Source organism: Mastigoproctus giganteus, chromosome 8 (genome assembly GCF_048544385.1).
Source record: "Mastigoproctus giganteus isolate SK-2022 chromosome 8, ASM4854438v1, whole genome shotgun sequence".
Lineage (NCBI taxonomy): Eukaryota > Metazoa > Arthropoda > Arachnida > Uropygi > Thelyphonidae > Mastigoproctus > Mastigoproctus giganteus.
Window position 1 is genome coordinate 72,837,553 of NC_143582.1, and position 13,825 is coordinate 72,851,377.

Consider the following 13,825-nt stretch of genomic DNA (forward strand, 5'->3'; position numbering starts at 1 on the left):
CACTATGCCATTCCCGGAAGATCGACAGTCACCAATTTAACATTCATAACCAGCACCATTCTCAGAGCAATAGAAGATAAAGCAGAACTTGTTGTCACATACGTTGATCTGGAAGCTGCCTTCGAGTCAATCAGCATTCCCTTGCTCATTCACCTCCTAGAAAATTATTTCCATATAAAACATGTTGGTGACATGTTGCGGTTTATCACAATTCTGCTTTCTGACAGAATCATTCTTCGTACAGCGGATCAAGATATAATTTCAAGAAAAATCACCGCGGGAGTTCCCCAAGGCGGAGTCCTCTCTGGAACATTATTTACTGCAGTCATTATTCCGTTTGTGCAACAAAGAGAAGACGTAATCTGCTATGCTGACAATATTAAGCTACACACCCAGTTTAACCCCGGCGAACATTATCAAATATTAATTTGGAAAATTAAATGCACTAGGCATAATCCTTATGGGTTTTGATAATTAACTATATAATATCGGTGTAAATACACCATAGTTAACCCATATATTTGAGCCACGATTGTAGCATAGAAGGCATCGTTTTAATTGTATCTCATAATGTGGTTGCCTTCACAACAAGATAGCTACTATTGAATTACTTCAAATAAATAACGCTTCTCTAGTAGAGAAGACTACTGTTATTTATTTTCAGCGTACCACCACCCAGACGATCGTTTCGAAGCTTTTTGGCTTCGTCATCAGTGGGCGGGTAGGTAATACAATATGCCATCTCAGTTGCGAAGTTATATCCACATTATGAGAGATGCCAGAAGGGTGTGGTGGTAATGTATTTGGAAAATTAAATGCACTAGGCATATGGGTTTTTTTGATAATTAACTATATAATATCGGTGTAAATACACCATAGTTAACCCATATATTTGAGCTACGATTGTAGCGTGGAAGGCATCGTTTTAATTGTATCTCATAATGTGGTTGCCTTCACAACAAGATAGCTACTATTGAATTACTTCAAATAAATAACGCTTCTCTAGTAGAGAAGACTACTGTTATTTATTTTCAGCATACCACCAACCACCAAGCGTACTACCACCAACAACTGAGATGGCATATTGTATTACCTACCCGCCCACTGATGACGAAGCCAAAAAGCTTCGAAACGATCGTCTGGGTGGTGGTACGCTGAAAATAAATAACAGTAGTCTTCTCTACTAGAGAAGCGTTATTTATTTGAAGTAATTCAATAGTAGCTATCTTGTTGTGAAGGCAACCACATTATGAGATACAATTAAAACGATGCCTTCCACGCTACAATCGTAGCTCAAATATATGGGTTAACTATGGTGTATTTACACCGATATTATATAGTTAATTATCAAAAAAACCCATATGCCTAGTGCATTTAATTTTCCAAATACATTACCACCACACCCTTCTGGCATCTCTCATAATGTGGATATAACTTCGCAACTGAGATGGCATATTGTATTACCTACCCGCCCACTGATGACGAAGCCAAAAAGCTTCGAAACGATCGTCTGGGTGGTGGTACGCTGAAAATAAATAACAGTAGTCTTCTCTACTAGAGAAGCGTTATTTATTTGAAGTAATTCAATAGTAGCTATCTTGTTGTGAAGGCAACCACATTATGAGATACAATTAAAACGATGCCTTCTACGCTACAATCGTAGCTCAAATATTAATGAAAAGATCAATTGAAAGTTACACGAATTGGGATCCTATCTCCATCAATTTGGACTACTTGTTAATCCTGCAAAATCAGCCCAAATTGTCTTTTCTTTGAAGCAGCAACTCACTGAAGTCCAAGCTTCTCTAGATGGCATTCTTCTTCCAGTAGTAAATATATATATGGACTTGGGAGTCGTCTTTGATTGCAAACTAACCTTCAAGCCCCACATTGACAAACTCATAACAAAATTCTGCAAAATGCGATGGATTACCAAAAAACAACTACTCCATGTTAAGGATCTGGATGTGACTCGGCAGTACTCTGTATACTCTGTCGTGTTATACGCCTCAGAAATATGGGCATCTGCAGCCCCCATGAATATCAAGCGCGTGTACTCCTCCGAATACTGGCTCCTTCGTTGGATCACACATAAACATTGTCCACCCCAGCAAAGAACAACTGTGATGGCAACTGTACTAAACTTTGCTTGACTGCCAAATCTTATAATGGAAAGGCACCTCATCCTAACTGCCAAAATGACCATTGGAATAATCTCCGAGCCAAATATCTGGGAACTGACTAAGGTCAGCTCCCACACTTATAGCCAACCCTAATAGACTAGACCGTTTTCTCCCCATGCAGATGCTTATCACAGTACAAGCAATCGAAGGCAATCTCTACAAATTTGACAAGAATCGCAAATACCGGAGAGAGAGAGAGAGAGAGAGAGAGAGAGAGAGAGAGAGAGAGAGAGAGAGAGAGAGAGAGAGAGAAAGAGAGAGAGAGAGAGAGATCCTTGATGGCCTAAACTTAACCAGGTAAACTGCCCAGTAATGTGGGCAGTATAATAAATTTAAAAAGTGTCTGTATAATATTGTATATAATATCAAAAATACTGTATAATATCTTTATGAATATTAATTGAATTTTATGAATATTAATTAAGTGATTAATTTAACTGAAACTTATTATATTGTTGGCCCTGGGGGATGAACCCAAATTTTGATGTGGGCGCCGTCGGCCCTGGGGGATGAACCCGAATTTTGATGTGGGGCCCCGTCCTCAAGCCTTTGTCCACCAGCCAGTGTGAAGCCCCTGGCATTCCTGCTGTGAAGGGTACATTGTATACATCCTTTTGTACACAATAAAGATTATATATATATCTTTTCTACATTCCAGTTATAATTGGAGCTATAGCAGAGGTCTGACTAGTGCCCAGAAACATGGCACAGCTGTCAAGAGGACTCATATATAGTTTCTTGCTCTGTCTCAACTAGTGGCAAATTATTTGTTCTTCACACAGGGAATTCTGTTCATCTGCAACATTCAGTTTTCTGTACCACAAGTCCTTTACTAAATTACGTGGATTATAAGGATTCTTAAGATGACTCGATGCTTCTACAATAAATGAACAGTATTGTAACTTTTTGCCCCACCCCACATTTTTTAATTATATTTTTTTATATTTTTCAAGTCAATGAATTTAAATTTTTTAACTTAATGTACTTTTTATCATATTTTTTCCCTTTCAGAGTCCATGGAATCAGTATTTCCAAGATAGCGAGTTAAAGATCACCATTCGTCAGGATGTAATTCGAACGTATGTATTTGTCAAAAAATTGCACCCATACCCATAATATCACACACCCGTAGCTTTAACAATTTATCCAAAATTTGTAGTAAACTCTACTAAAGAGACGAACATGCTTATTCTCTGAGATTATTGTAGAAAAAGAAACAATAACTATAACCCTAATTAGCTATCTCCTCTATTAATTTGTCTAATTCTTTCTTAAATTTATTCAGATTATCTACTTCCATAACACAAGATGGTAGTTTGCTCCAACGATCAGTTACTTTGTGCCTGAAAGTAAATTTTCTCACAGTAATCTAGCAGCTGTCGTTCAATTTAAGTTTGTCCTTCTGTGTGCTGTATTGTTTGAGAAAGTGTAAGGATACCATCAGTATTTAGTTTACTTAATCTATTTAAAAACTCATACTTCAGTCTGTTCTCCTCACAGGTACCTAGATTCGAAGCACTGCCATTTGCAGAAATGAAGTCTTTTGTGGTAAGAGTATCCCTTCACGTCCTTGACTAATCTGCCATCGTTGTATTAATTTGCTGCATTAGTTTTGTGGTATATTTAATGTTCTTTCTTCTGTATTAATTATGAAAATTGTCTTTCATGATTTTGCTGAAAGGCTAACTTTTTTTTTTTTTTAAGATTATTACTGTAATTAATACCACCCATATACCATAGGAAATTAATAGTATAGTTTATTAAGCTAATTTCCTAAATCACTATATAATTTAAGGTGACATTTCAGGCATCTTACTGATACTCATCATCAGATTATGCTGGTGGGGAAGAGAGAAATATAAAGCGTTACAAATTTGAATATTAGAATAACAATTACCAATATTACAATTACAGTATTGAAAATTACATATATACAATTCGAATAAGTTAATTAATTGTGGGTAATAAGTCTAAAGTATTAAGTTTGATATGCTGTTACAATAGAAAACAGATTTAGCCAAAAACATAAGGATTCCATTCTTACCTGCTGTCTGACTCCTCTTGCTGATACTCCCAGAAACCTGAAATGTATACAAGCAAGGGAGTGCTGCCAGCAGTTAATTTATAGATGAGGGATTAAAACCATTTGCCAATGGAATGTTGCCAAGTTTTCTACCCTGTATCCCTGGTTCTTGTGCAGTAGTGACCTTTGCTCTAATACTCCAAACATCAGAGTTGATGTGTAGTCTGGTTCTGGGGGTCTGGAGGGGGTTGCATGTGGGCCTCTACTCTGCATATCTGGACTATTTTCTTATCGTTTCTTGGTTTTTCATTTCTTCTTTGATTTTGTTATCAAAAAAGATTGAAATATTTTGGGTTGAATTCAATTCCCTGTTTTCTGTGGATTGCTGAGGCTCCATACATTTTTAGCATTAGTAGAGACATACGATGAAAGAAAGCAAGCTTATGCAGCATCAGCCAAAAAAAAAAAAAAAAAACCCTCCCATTTCACCCCTCCATTCGTTCCAAATGCCTGTCCAGCTCGGCCTTAAATTTATTTAGGCTATTAGCTTCCACAACAAAAGATGGAAGCCTGTTCCACCAATCAACTACCCGCTGGCTAAAGGCAAATTTCTGCACTTCTATTCTACAACTATCTTTCCTTAATTTGAAACTGTGCCCCCTCAGGTTCTTAGTCTGAACAGGAGGAAGAATCCCATTAGCATTCAGCTTGCTCAACCTATTCAAGGCCTTATACACCTCAATCAGATCACCTTGCAGGTGCCTACTCTCCAGGCGCTGCAATTTGCAGAACTTAAGCCTTTCTTGGTAAGAGCACCCCTTTATTCCCCTCGCCAATCTTGTTGCCCTTCTTTGTACTCGTTCTAGTAACTCTACATCCTTCCTAAAATGAGGCCTCCACACCTGTAAACAGTACTCTAGGTGTGGCCTGACCATTGCCTTGTATAACGGGATAATCACCTCCCTGACCCTGCTAGCAAAATTCCTATATATCATTGACAAAACTCCATGGCCTACCCTGGCAGCCTGTCTGCAATGCTCAGCGGACTTCATATTTCACTGCACAATTACCCTCAGGTCTTTTTCACTTTAGCATTAGCATTAATAAAGGCATTTGATGCAAGACAGCAAGCTTATGCAGCATCAGCCAAAAAAAAAAAGCTCCCATTTCACCCCTTGAATCGTTCCAAATACCTCTCCAGCTCAGCCTTAAATTTATTTAGGCTATCAACTTTCACAACAAGGGATGGAAGTCTGTTACACCAACCAACTACCTGCTGGCTAAAGGCAAACTACCACACATCTATCCTACATCTGTCTTTCCTCAATTTGAATTTATGCCCTCTCAGGTGATTATTCTGAGCAAGAGGAAGAATCCCATCAGCATTGAGCATGCTCAAACCATTCAAGGCTTTATACACCTCTATCAGATCACCTCGCTGGTGCCTAGTCTCCAGATACTGTAATTTGCAAAACTTAAGCCTTTCTTCGTAAGAGCACCCGTTTGTTCCATTCACTAATCTTGTTGCCCTTCTCTGTACTCGTTCCAGCAGCTCTACATCCTTCTTGAAATGAGGCCTCCAGACCTGTATACAGTACTCTAGGTGTGGCCTGACCATTGCCTTATACAAGGGAATAATCACCTCCTTATCCCTGCTGGAAAAATTCCTGTATATCATTGACAATACTCCATGAGCTACTCTTGCAGCCCATCTGCACTGCTCAGAGAACTTCATATCTGCCTGCACAACCACCCCCAAGTCCCTTTCATTCTCTACCACTGTCAGTGTAGTACCACAGAGTTGATACGTTGCTCTGGGGTTGCTGTTTCCCATGTGTAGTACTTTACATTTGTCAATGTTAAACTTCATTTGCCACCTCTTAGCCCATCTGCTCAACCTTTCCAGATCCTGTTGCAGCAGCATAGTGTCAGTAGTGTCCTTGACAACCCTGCCAACCTTTGTATCATCTGAAAACTTGGACATTAAGTTTGATATAACATCATCAGTATCATTTATAAATACAGAAAACAACAATGGACCCAACATTGAACCTTGAGTTCCTTGTGAATCTTGAACATTAGTGTCCTTAACAACCCTGCCAACCTTTGTATCATCTGAAAACTTGGACATTAAGTTTGATATACCATCATCAGTATCATTTATAAATACAGAAAACAACAATGGACCCAACATTGAACCTTGAGGCACCCACTAATAACATTAGTCCATGATGAGCAGTGTCCATTGATTACCATTCTGTGTTCTCCCACTCAACCATCCCTTTATCTATATCAGCGATTTGCCTCCAATGCCACACTGCTCCAATTTGTTCAGCAGTCTTCCATGTGCAACAGTATCAAAAGCCTTTCTAAGATCCAAATATATGATATCAATGTTATTCACTGCATCCAAGTTCCTTTGTGACCACATCATAGTATCCAATCAAATTGGTCAGGCAAGACTTTCCCTTAACAAAACCATGCTGTGTCCAAACTATAATTGAAGTTTTGTCTTGATGATTGTGCAGTGCTTCTTTAACCAGTGCCTCCATTAATTTTCCTGGAACAGAAGTTCAAATAACAGGTCTATAATTACTTATGTTGCCCTTTGATCCTCCTTTGTGAATTGGAGGTCAACTCCAGTCCATGGGTACCTACCCTGAATCCTGAATCCATAATTATGGCTAAGGGTTTGCTTACTTCCTTTGCTGCCTCCTTTAATATAATTGGATAGATCCCATCCACCCTAGTTGCCTTTTTTATGTTTATCTTAGACAATTTAACCTCCACTTTCCTCTCAGTTATTACAAAATCATCTAGCTTACTGCCAGAGTTTAATTCACCTCTGGCAATCCCCTTCCTGAATAACTTCTCATGGGTGAATAGATGCAAAATACTCATTTAGTTTATTAGCCACCTGAGCAGGATCATCAACAGTTGAACCAATGAATATCTAGTGGACCAATCTGATTCAACCCTTTCCTTCTAGAGTTTACATAAGTAAAGAACTGTTTGCCCTTTTTCTTTGCATCCTTTGCCACATATTTCTCATAATCTGCCTTTGTCTGCCTAATTGCCTTTGTGACTTGGGTACAGACCAGGTTATATCTATCATAGCCTTCCGTTTCACCCATTAATCTATATGTATCCCATGCATTTTTCTTCTCTCCCATATGTCCCAATAGCACGTCCGTAGCCAGGTCGGCAGGAGCAGCAGTGTGTAGCACACGCTTCTTGATTAGACCGGGGTTCGAGCCTGTGACAAAATATGACCACCAAATATGGAGGATGCGGAAAGGTCAGGGAATGACCACCGCATATCCCCGGAGCAATATGGCCTTAGTTGCTAGTGCTCCTAAAAACCAAATAACAAAAGCAAAACATATGTCCCATTAGTTCATCTGACATCCATTTAGGCCTGAACCTTGAACAATATTTCTTAGTTGGTATGTAAAGCCTAGTAGCCTCCAAGATAAATTCTTTGAATGCCTCCCATTTTGAATTTGCTGTTGGTAACATCATCAGTTAGTCCCACCTTATAGAATTTAAATACTGTCTCAGACCACCATAGTCGCCTTTGCAAAAGCAAAAACCCTTCCCTTTACTCCTGATGGTAGTTACCTCTTTGAGTAAATCCCACTTCAGCACACTGTGATCACTGCCACCTAATGGTTCTTTTATCTGCAGATTCTTAATATATTAAGAATCACTACTGATAATCAGATGAAGAGTATTACTCCCTCTAGTTGCCTCCCGAACATGCTGATGTAGAAAACAATCATCCAATAAATCCACAGAAGCCTTGCTAGTGTGTGTGTGTGTGATCAACCCACAAATTCCAGTCAATATCCAGGAAATTAAAATCCCCCATTATAAGACTCTCTGATTTACTGGCCCACTCTATTTCCACATACAGTTTCTTATTATACTCATCAGAGTCATTAGGCCTATAACACACAACTACACTCTCAATTTTGATCTCCCAATGCTTATGTCACACCAAACTGACTCGCACTGCACTCTCCAGTGATGTTTACTGGCTTCACTTCCTTGGATTTTGTGTTTCTTAACTAATAGCATAACCCCTCCTCCCTTCCTGTGCTGTCTATCCTTTCTGTACACATTGTACTCCCCAAATTCCAGTTCTGCACTGCTTATATCTGTGTGACAGAGACGTGATACCACGTCTCTGTCATATCTCTTGGGATATCAGAGACGTGACACCACGTCTCTGATATCCCAACAATATCTGCTTTTGATGTCTTGACTAGCACTTCAAGCTCATCAAATTTATTAACTATACTCCTAGCACTGGTGTACATGCAAGTATACATGAACCTGTTCTTTTTCTTAGCTACCCTAACACAACCCATGTGTTTACTTGTACCCCAATGACTCCCAGCAGTCGTGGAAATCTCAGCTCCTTGCTTTTCAGGCTGCTGCTCATTCTAATAGAAGCAGTGCAAGAATCACTTTTGCCTCTGCCTGCGGCTACTGTTAACCTTCTAGTCTGTATATCCCCCCCACCCAAGCTAGCAGTTTTCTGACTCCACCTAACACTGCCTTGATAGCATCAGCAAATATTTTTGCACCCTTTCTATTTAAGTGTATCCCATCCCTGTAGAAGCAGTCTCACCTGTCAAAAGCACAGACCAGGCTAAAAAAATTCTACCCCTTCAGCCTTGCACAGTCTCTCCAGGACCGAATTGATCGACAAGGTTCTCATCTCTTCATGGCTGAATTGATCGACAAGTTTCTCATCATATACTCCCTCCTATCGTGTCTGGGCAGAATTGCAGGCACTTTATGAAGAAAGCTTCTTTCAGTTTCCTTCTGTTGTATTGGTTGTCAGTAGAAAGGATTATGGTGCTATTGAAATCCCAAGTGTCACCACATTGGAATGCATCTAGGGTCATGTCGGACTTTAGGACTCTTCCATATTGTACAAGTTGACCATCACTAATCCGGCAGCATTGGGACCTGTGGGGGTGCTGGATTAGTGAGTTAGCTGGAACACAGGTGGTTATTTTAGCACATGCAGTGTACCCAACAGCTAACCACCTCATCCTACCTTTAACCCATTGACTGCCAAGCTAGTTTTGAGAAAAAAATTCCGCAGGGACCAAAAAATATTTAGCAAATAATTTGAATAGTAATTCTAAAATAAATATTGTAATGTCAGTGTTGTCGTTTTTTTTGTTTAAAATATCAAAAAAGAAAAGAATTTTTTTCTATGTCGCATATATGTGGCTCAATAGGTTACTTTATTTCTTGAGAAGCTGTTGTTGTTGTTATTTGGTTTTTAGGAGCATTAGCAACTAAGGCCATATTGCTCCGGGAATATGCGGTGGTCATTTCCTGACCTTTCTGCATCCTCCGTATTTGGTGGTGACGGGCTCGAACCCCGGTCTAATCAAGAAGCGTGTGCTACGCACTGCTGCTCCTTCCCACCTGGCTACGGAGGCGCCTCTTGAGAAGCCATGGTGGCCACATGTGTGATGTTATTACAGCATACATATCATACTATAATATATATAGCTAGGGATTTTTACTTGGGAGTTTAAAACACGTGGTACAGCAGGCCCTCATTATAAAGCAGTTCGCTTTATGCTGATTCGCTATAATGCTGTTCTTATATTATAACCCATATCTGACTATAACGCTGTCAGAAATCACTATAATGCTCTTCTACAGATTGCAATTTTGGCATATTTATCAAAATCATTTCATTTTATGGAGTCGATAGCTTAAAAATGAATAGCAAAACAGCATTAAAATGTTTCCCACACAGACTTTAGAAATTTTCCCACACTCAGTGAAATTTTGCACGCTAATTTAATTGCAGTACAGTGACTTGTTATGTAGTTCTGAGATCAACATTTAAAAAATGATCAAGTATATTGTCCAATATTTGCATTATATGCATTTATCCGAAGTCTAGTCATCACTCAGTACAGTATATAGACATTGTGCATAATGGACAGTTTACTTGAACATCGTATCATAATTAATGCAACCAACGCAGTTACATTTTCGAAGAGTTAATAGTGGCTGATAAGAATGAAAAAGCAACAGCATCTGGATGCAGTACGAAGACTGTAAATGTAAGAAAAAGACTGAATTTGAAAATTAAATTAGACTTTTTGAAGCGACAATTCCGGTCAATGACAAGCGGATGTGTGCCATAATTTAGGACTGGCAAGTTTAACTGTAAGAACAATTATAAAAAAATAAAGAATTAATTTTAGCAGTGGAAAGACAGCTGTTCCACTGCAAGCAACTAGGGCTAAGCCGGCTATTTAGGATTGAAATGGAGAGACTTTAACTAATTTTATTGAAGATTCTGCATTTAAATATTATAAAAAAAACAGAGAGATTAGCCTATATGATGATCTGAAGAAAACTCACCTAAAAAAAAAAAAAATGTGGAACCATTTAAAACTAGTAAGGGCTGGTTGAATATATTTAAAATCCAGGGAGAAGCTGCAAGTGCAGATCAAGGAGCCAAAACTTTCAAAACAGAACTTGTTCAAATTATTGAAGAGGTGTATTATGTGTTATACTTCTCAACAAGTTTTTAATATAGATGAAGCAGGACTTTTTTTTGGAAACGAATGCCTAAAAGAAGTTTCGTATATTGAAAGAAGAAAAAAAACATGCCAGGTTTCAAAGCGGTGAAGGATCGGTTGACTTTATTGTTGGGTGGTAATGCTGCGGGGGATTTAAAATTAAAACCCCTTTTAGTTTACCAGGATGAGGGCCAAAGTACGACTGAAAATGGACACATTTTTCATGATTAAATTCATCAATTAAATTAAATCAATTAAAATCAGTTTAGATCAATTAAATTCATGATTTTAATTGGAATTTTAAGTTTAATTTTGATACATAAATAGTTACCACATAATTATATACGTATGTAATGCGGAATATTTTATATGTACAAATATTTGAATATTAAATATTTTGACCGACATTTGTGCATATTTTCACTACCATTTATTATTTTGATCTCACTTATAGACAGTTTCTAATCTACCCCCCTCCCATTCTTTATTTTCGTACATTCTTCAGTGCAGTTAGACCCTCCTCCTTTTTTTATTATGTTTGTTAAGTGTTTAATTTTAATTTAATTCTTGTATAATAATTAAATTATTAGTACTTGCTTAATAACACCACTGTGCTTCTTTCTTTTCTTATTTTTGAAGCTGTTAAGCATTAAACTATTTTAAGAAAGAGCATCACATAAAAGTAAAACCATCCTCCATCATGTTCTCATTTATAAGTGAAGAAAGTTAAACATACTCAGATTTTAACTAGGTAAATTATTTTATACATACATTTATAATGTAGTAATATCATTATGTTATTATATTACATCATGTTTTCTTTGAATATTATAGATTTCCAGAAATAGAATTTTTTCATACTCCTGAAGTTCAGAGTATGATGGTCAATATATTATTCTGCTATGCCAGAGAATATCCTCATGTATGTTATAGACAAGTAAGTGTTTAAGAAAAATATTTCATAATTTTCATTCTTCTGTAACAATAAATTTTATTAGCATTAGTAGAGGCATTTGATGCAAGAAAGCAAGCTTATGCAGCATCAGCCAAAAAATAAATAAATAAAAAATAACCACTTCCACTTCACCCCTCTGTTCGTTCGAAATACCTGTCCAGCTGAGCCTTAAACTTATTTAGGATATCAACTTCCACGACAAGGGATGGAAGTCTATTCCACCAACCAACCACCCGCTGGCTAAAGGCAAATTTCCTCGCGTCTATCCTACATCTGTTTTTTCTCAATTTGAATTTATGCCCTCTCAGGTGATTATTCTGAGCAAGAGGAAGAATCCCATCAGCATTGAGTTCTGAGCAAGAGGAAGAATCCCATCAGCATTGAGCATGCTCAAACCATTCAAGGCTTTATACACCTCTATCAGATCACCTCACCGGTGCCTAGTCTCCAGACACTGTAATTTGCAAAACTTAAGCCTTTCTTCATAAGAGAACCCCTTTGTTCCATTCACTAATCTTGTTGCCCTTCTCTGTACTCATTCCAGCATCTCTACATCCTTCTTGAAATGAGGCCTCCAGACCTGTATACAGTATTCTAGGTGTGGTCTGACCATTGCCATATACAAGGGAATAATCACCTCCTTATCCCTTCTAGAAAAATTCCTATATATCATCGATAATACACCTTGAGCTACTCTTGCAGCCTGTCTGCACTGCTCAGAAAACTTCATATCTGCCTGCACAACCACCCCCAGGTCCCTTTCATTCTCTACCACTGTCAGTGTAGTACCACAGAGTTGATACGTTGCTCTGGAGTTGCTGTTTCCCATATGTAGTACTTTACATTTGTCAATGTTAAACTTCATTTGCCACCTCTCAGCCCATCTGCTCAACCTTTCCAGATCCTGTTGCAGTAGCATAGTGTCAGTAGTGTCCTCGACAACCCTGCCAACCTTCGTATCGTCTGCAAACTTGGACATTAAGCTTGATATACCATCATCAATATCATTTATAAATACAGAAAACAGTAATGGACCCAATACTGAACCCTGAGGGACTCCACTAATAACATTAGTCCACGATAAACAGTGTCCATTGATTACCACTCTCTGTCTTCTCCCCCTCAGCCACCCCTTTATCCATAGCAGCAATTTGCCTCCAATGCCACACTGCTCCAATTTGTGCAGCAGTCTTCCATGTGCAACAGTATCAAAAGCCTTTCTAAGATCCAAGTATATAATATCAAAGTTCTTCCCTGCATCCAGTTCTTTTGTGACTGCATCATAGTATCCAATCAAATTGGTCAGGCAAGACCTGTCCTTAACAAAACCATGCTGCGTCTGAGCTATAACTGAATTCTTGTCTAGATGATCCTGCAGTGCTTCTTTAACCAGTGCCTCCATTAATTTTCCAGGAACAGAAGTTAAACTAACAGGTCTATAATTATTTGTGTCGCCCTTTGATCCTCCTTTGTGAATTGGGGGTCACATTTGCACATCTCCAGTCCATGGGTACTTCCCCTGAGTCCAAGGAAGCTCTCATAATTATGGCTAAGGGTTTGCTTACTTCCTTTGCTGCCTCCTTTAATATAACTGGATAGATCCCATCCACCCCAGGTGCCTTTCGTATATTTATCTTCAACAATTTCTCCTCCACTTTACTTCCAGTTATTTCAAGATTCTCTAGCTTACTGCTAGAGTTGAATACACTTCTGGCATTCCCCGCGCTGAATAACTCCTCATGTGTGAATGTCGATGCAAAATATTCATTCAGTTTGTTAGCTACCTGAGCAGGATCATCAACAGTTGACCCATCGATATCAAGTGGACCAATCTGATTCATCCCTTGCCAAAGATTTCTCGTAATCTGCCTTCGCCTGCCTAACCTCCTTTGTAACTTGGTTACAGATCAACTTCTATCTATCATAGGCTTCTGTGTCACGTGTTAATTTGTATGTATCCCATGCATTTTCGTTCTCTGCCATATGTCTCATTGGCGCCTCCGTAGCCAGGTGGGAAGGAGCAGCAGTGCGTAGCACACGCTTCTTGATTAGACCGGGGTTCGAGCCCGTCACCACCAAATACGGAGCATGCGGA

The 13,825-nt window shown here is 38.6% G+C and overlaps 1 protein-coding gene across 2 annotated transcripts in view; it reads left to right on the forward strand.

Moving 5' to 3' along the window:
• TBC1D5 (TBC1 domain family member 5) overlaps positions 1–13,825 on the forward strand; it is a 416,292-nt gene that overhangs the window by 114,305 nt on the left and 288,162 nt on the right. For both annotated transcript variants that reach the window (XM_090379490.1, XM_090379491.1), the window contains exons 7-8: positions 3,195–3,262; positions 11,610–11,712. In XM_090379490.1, coding sequence (XP_090235616.1) covers positions 3,195–3,262; positions 11,610–11,712 — 171 coding nt within the window. The remainder of the gene's footprint in view (positions 1–3,194; positions 3,263–11,609; positions 11,713–13,825) is intronic.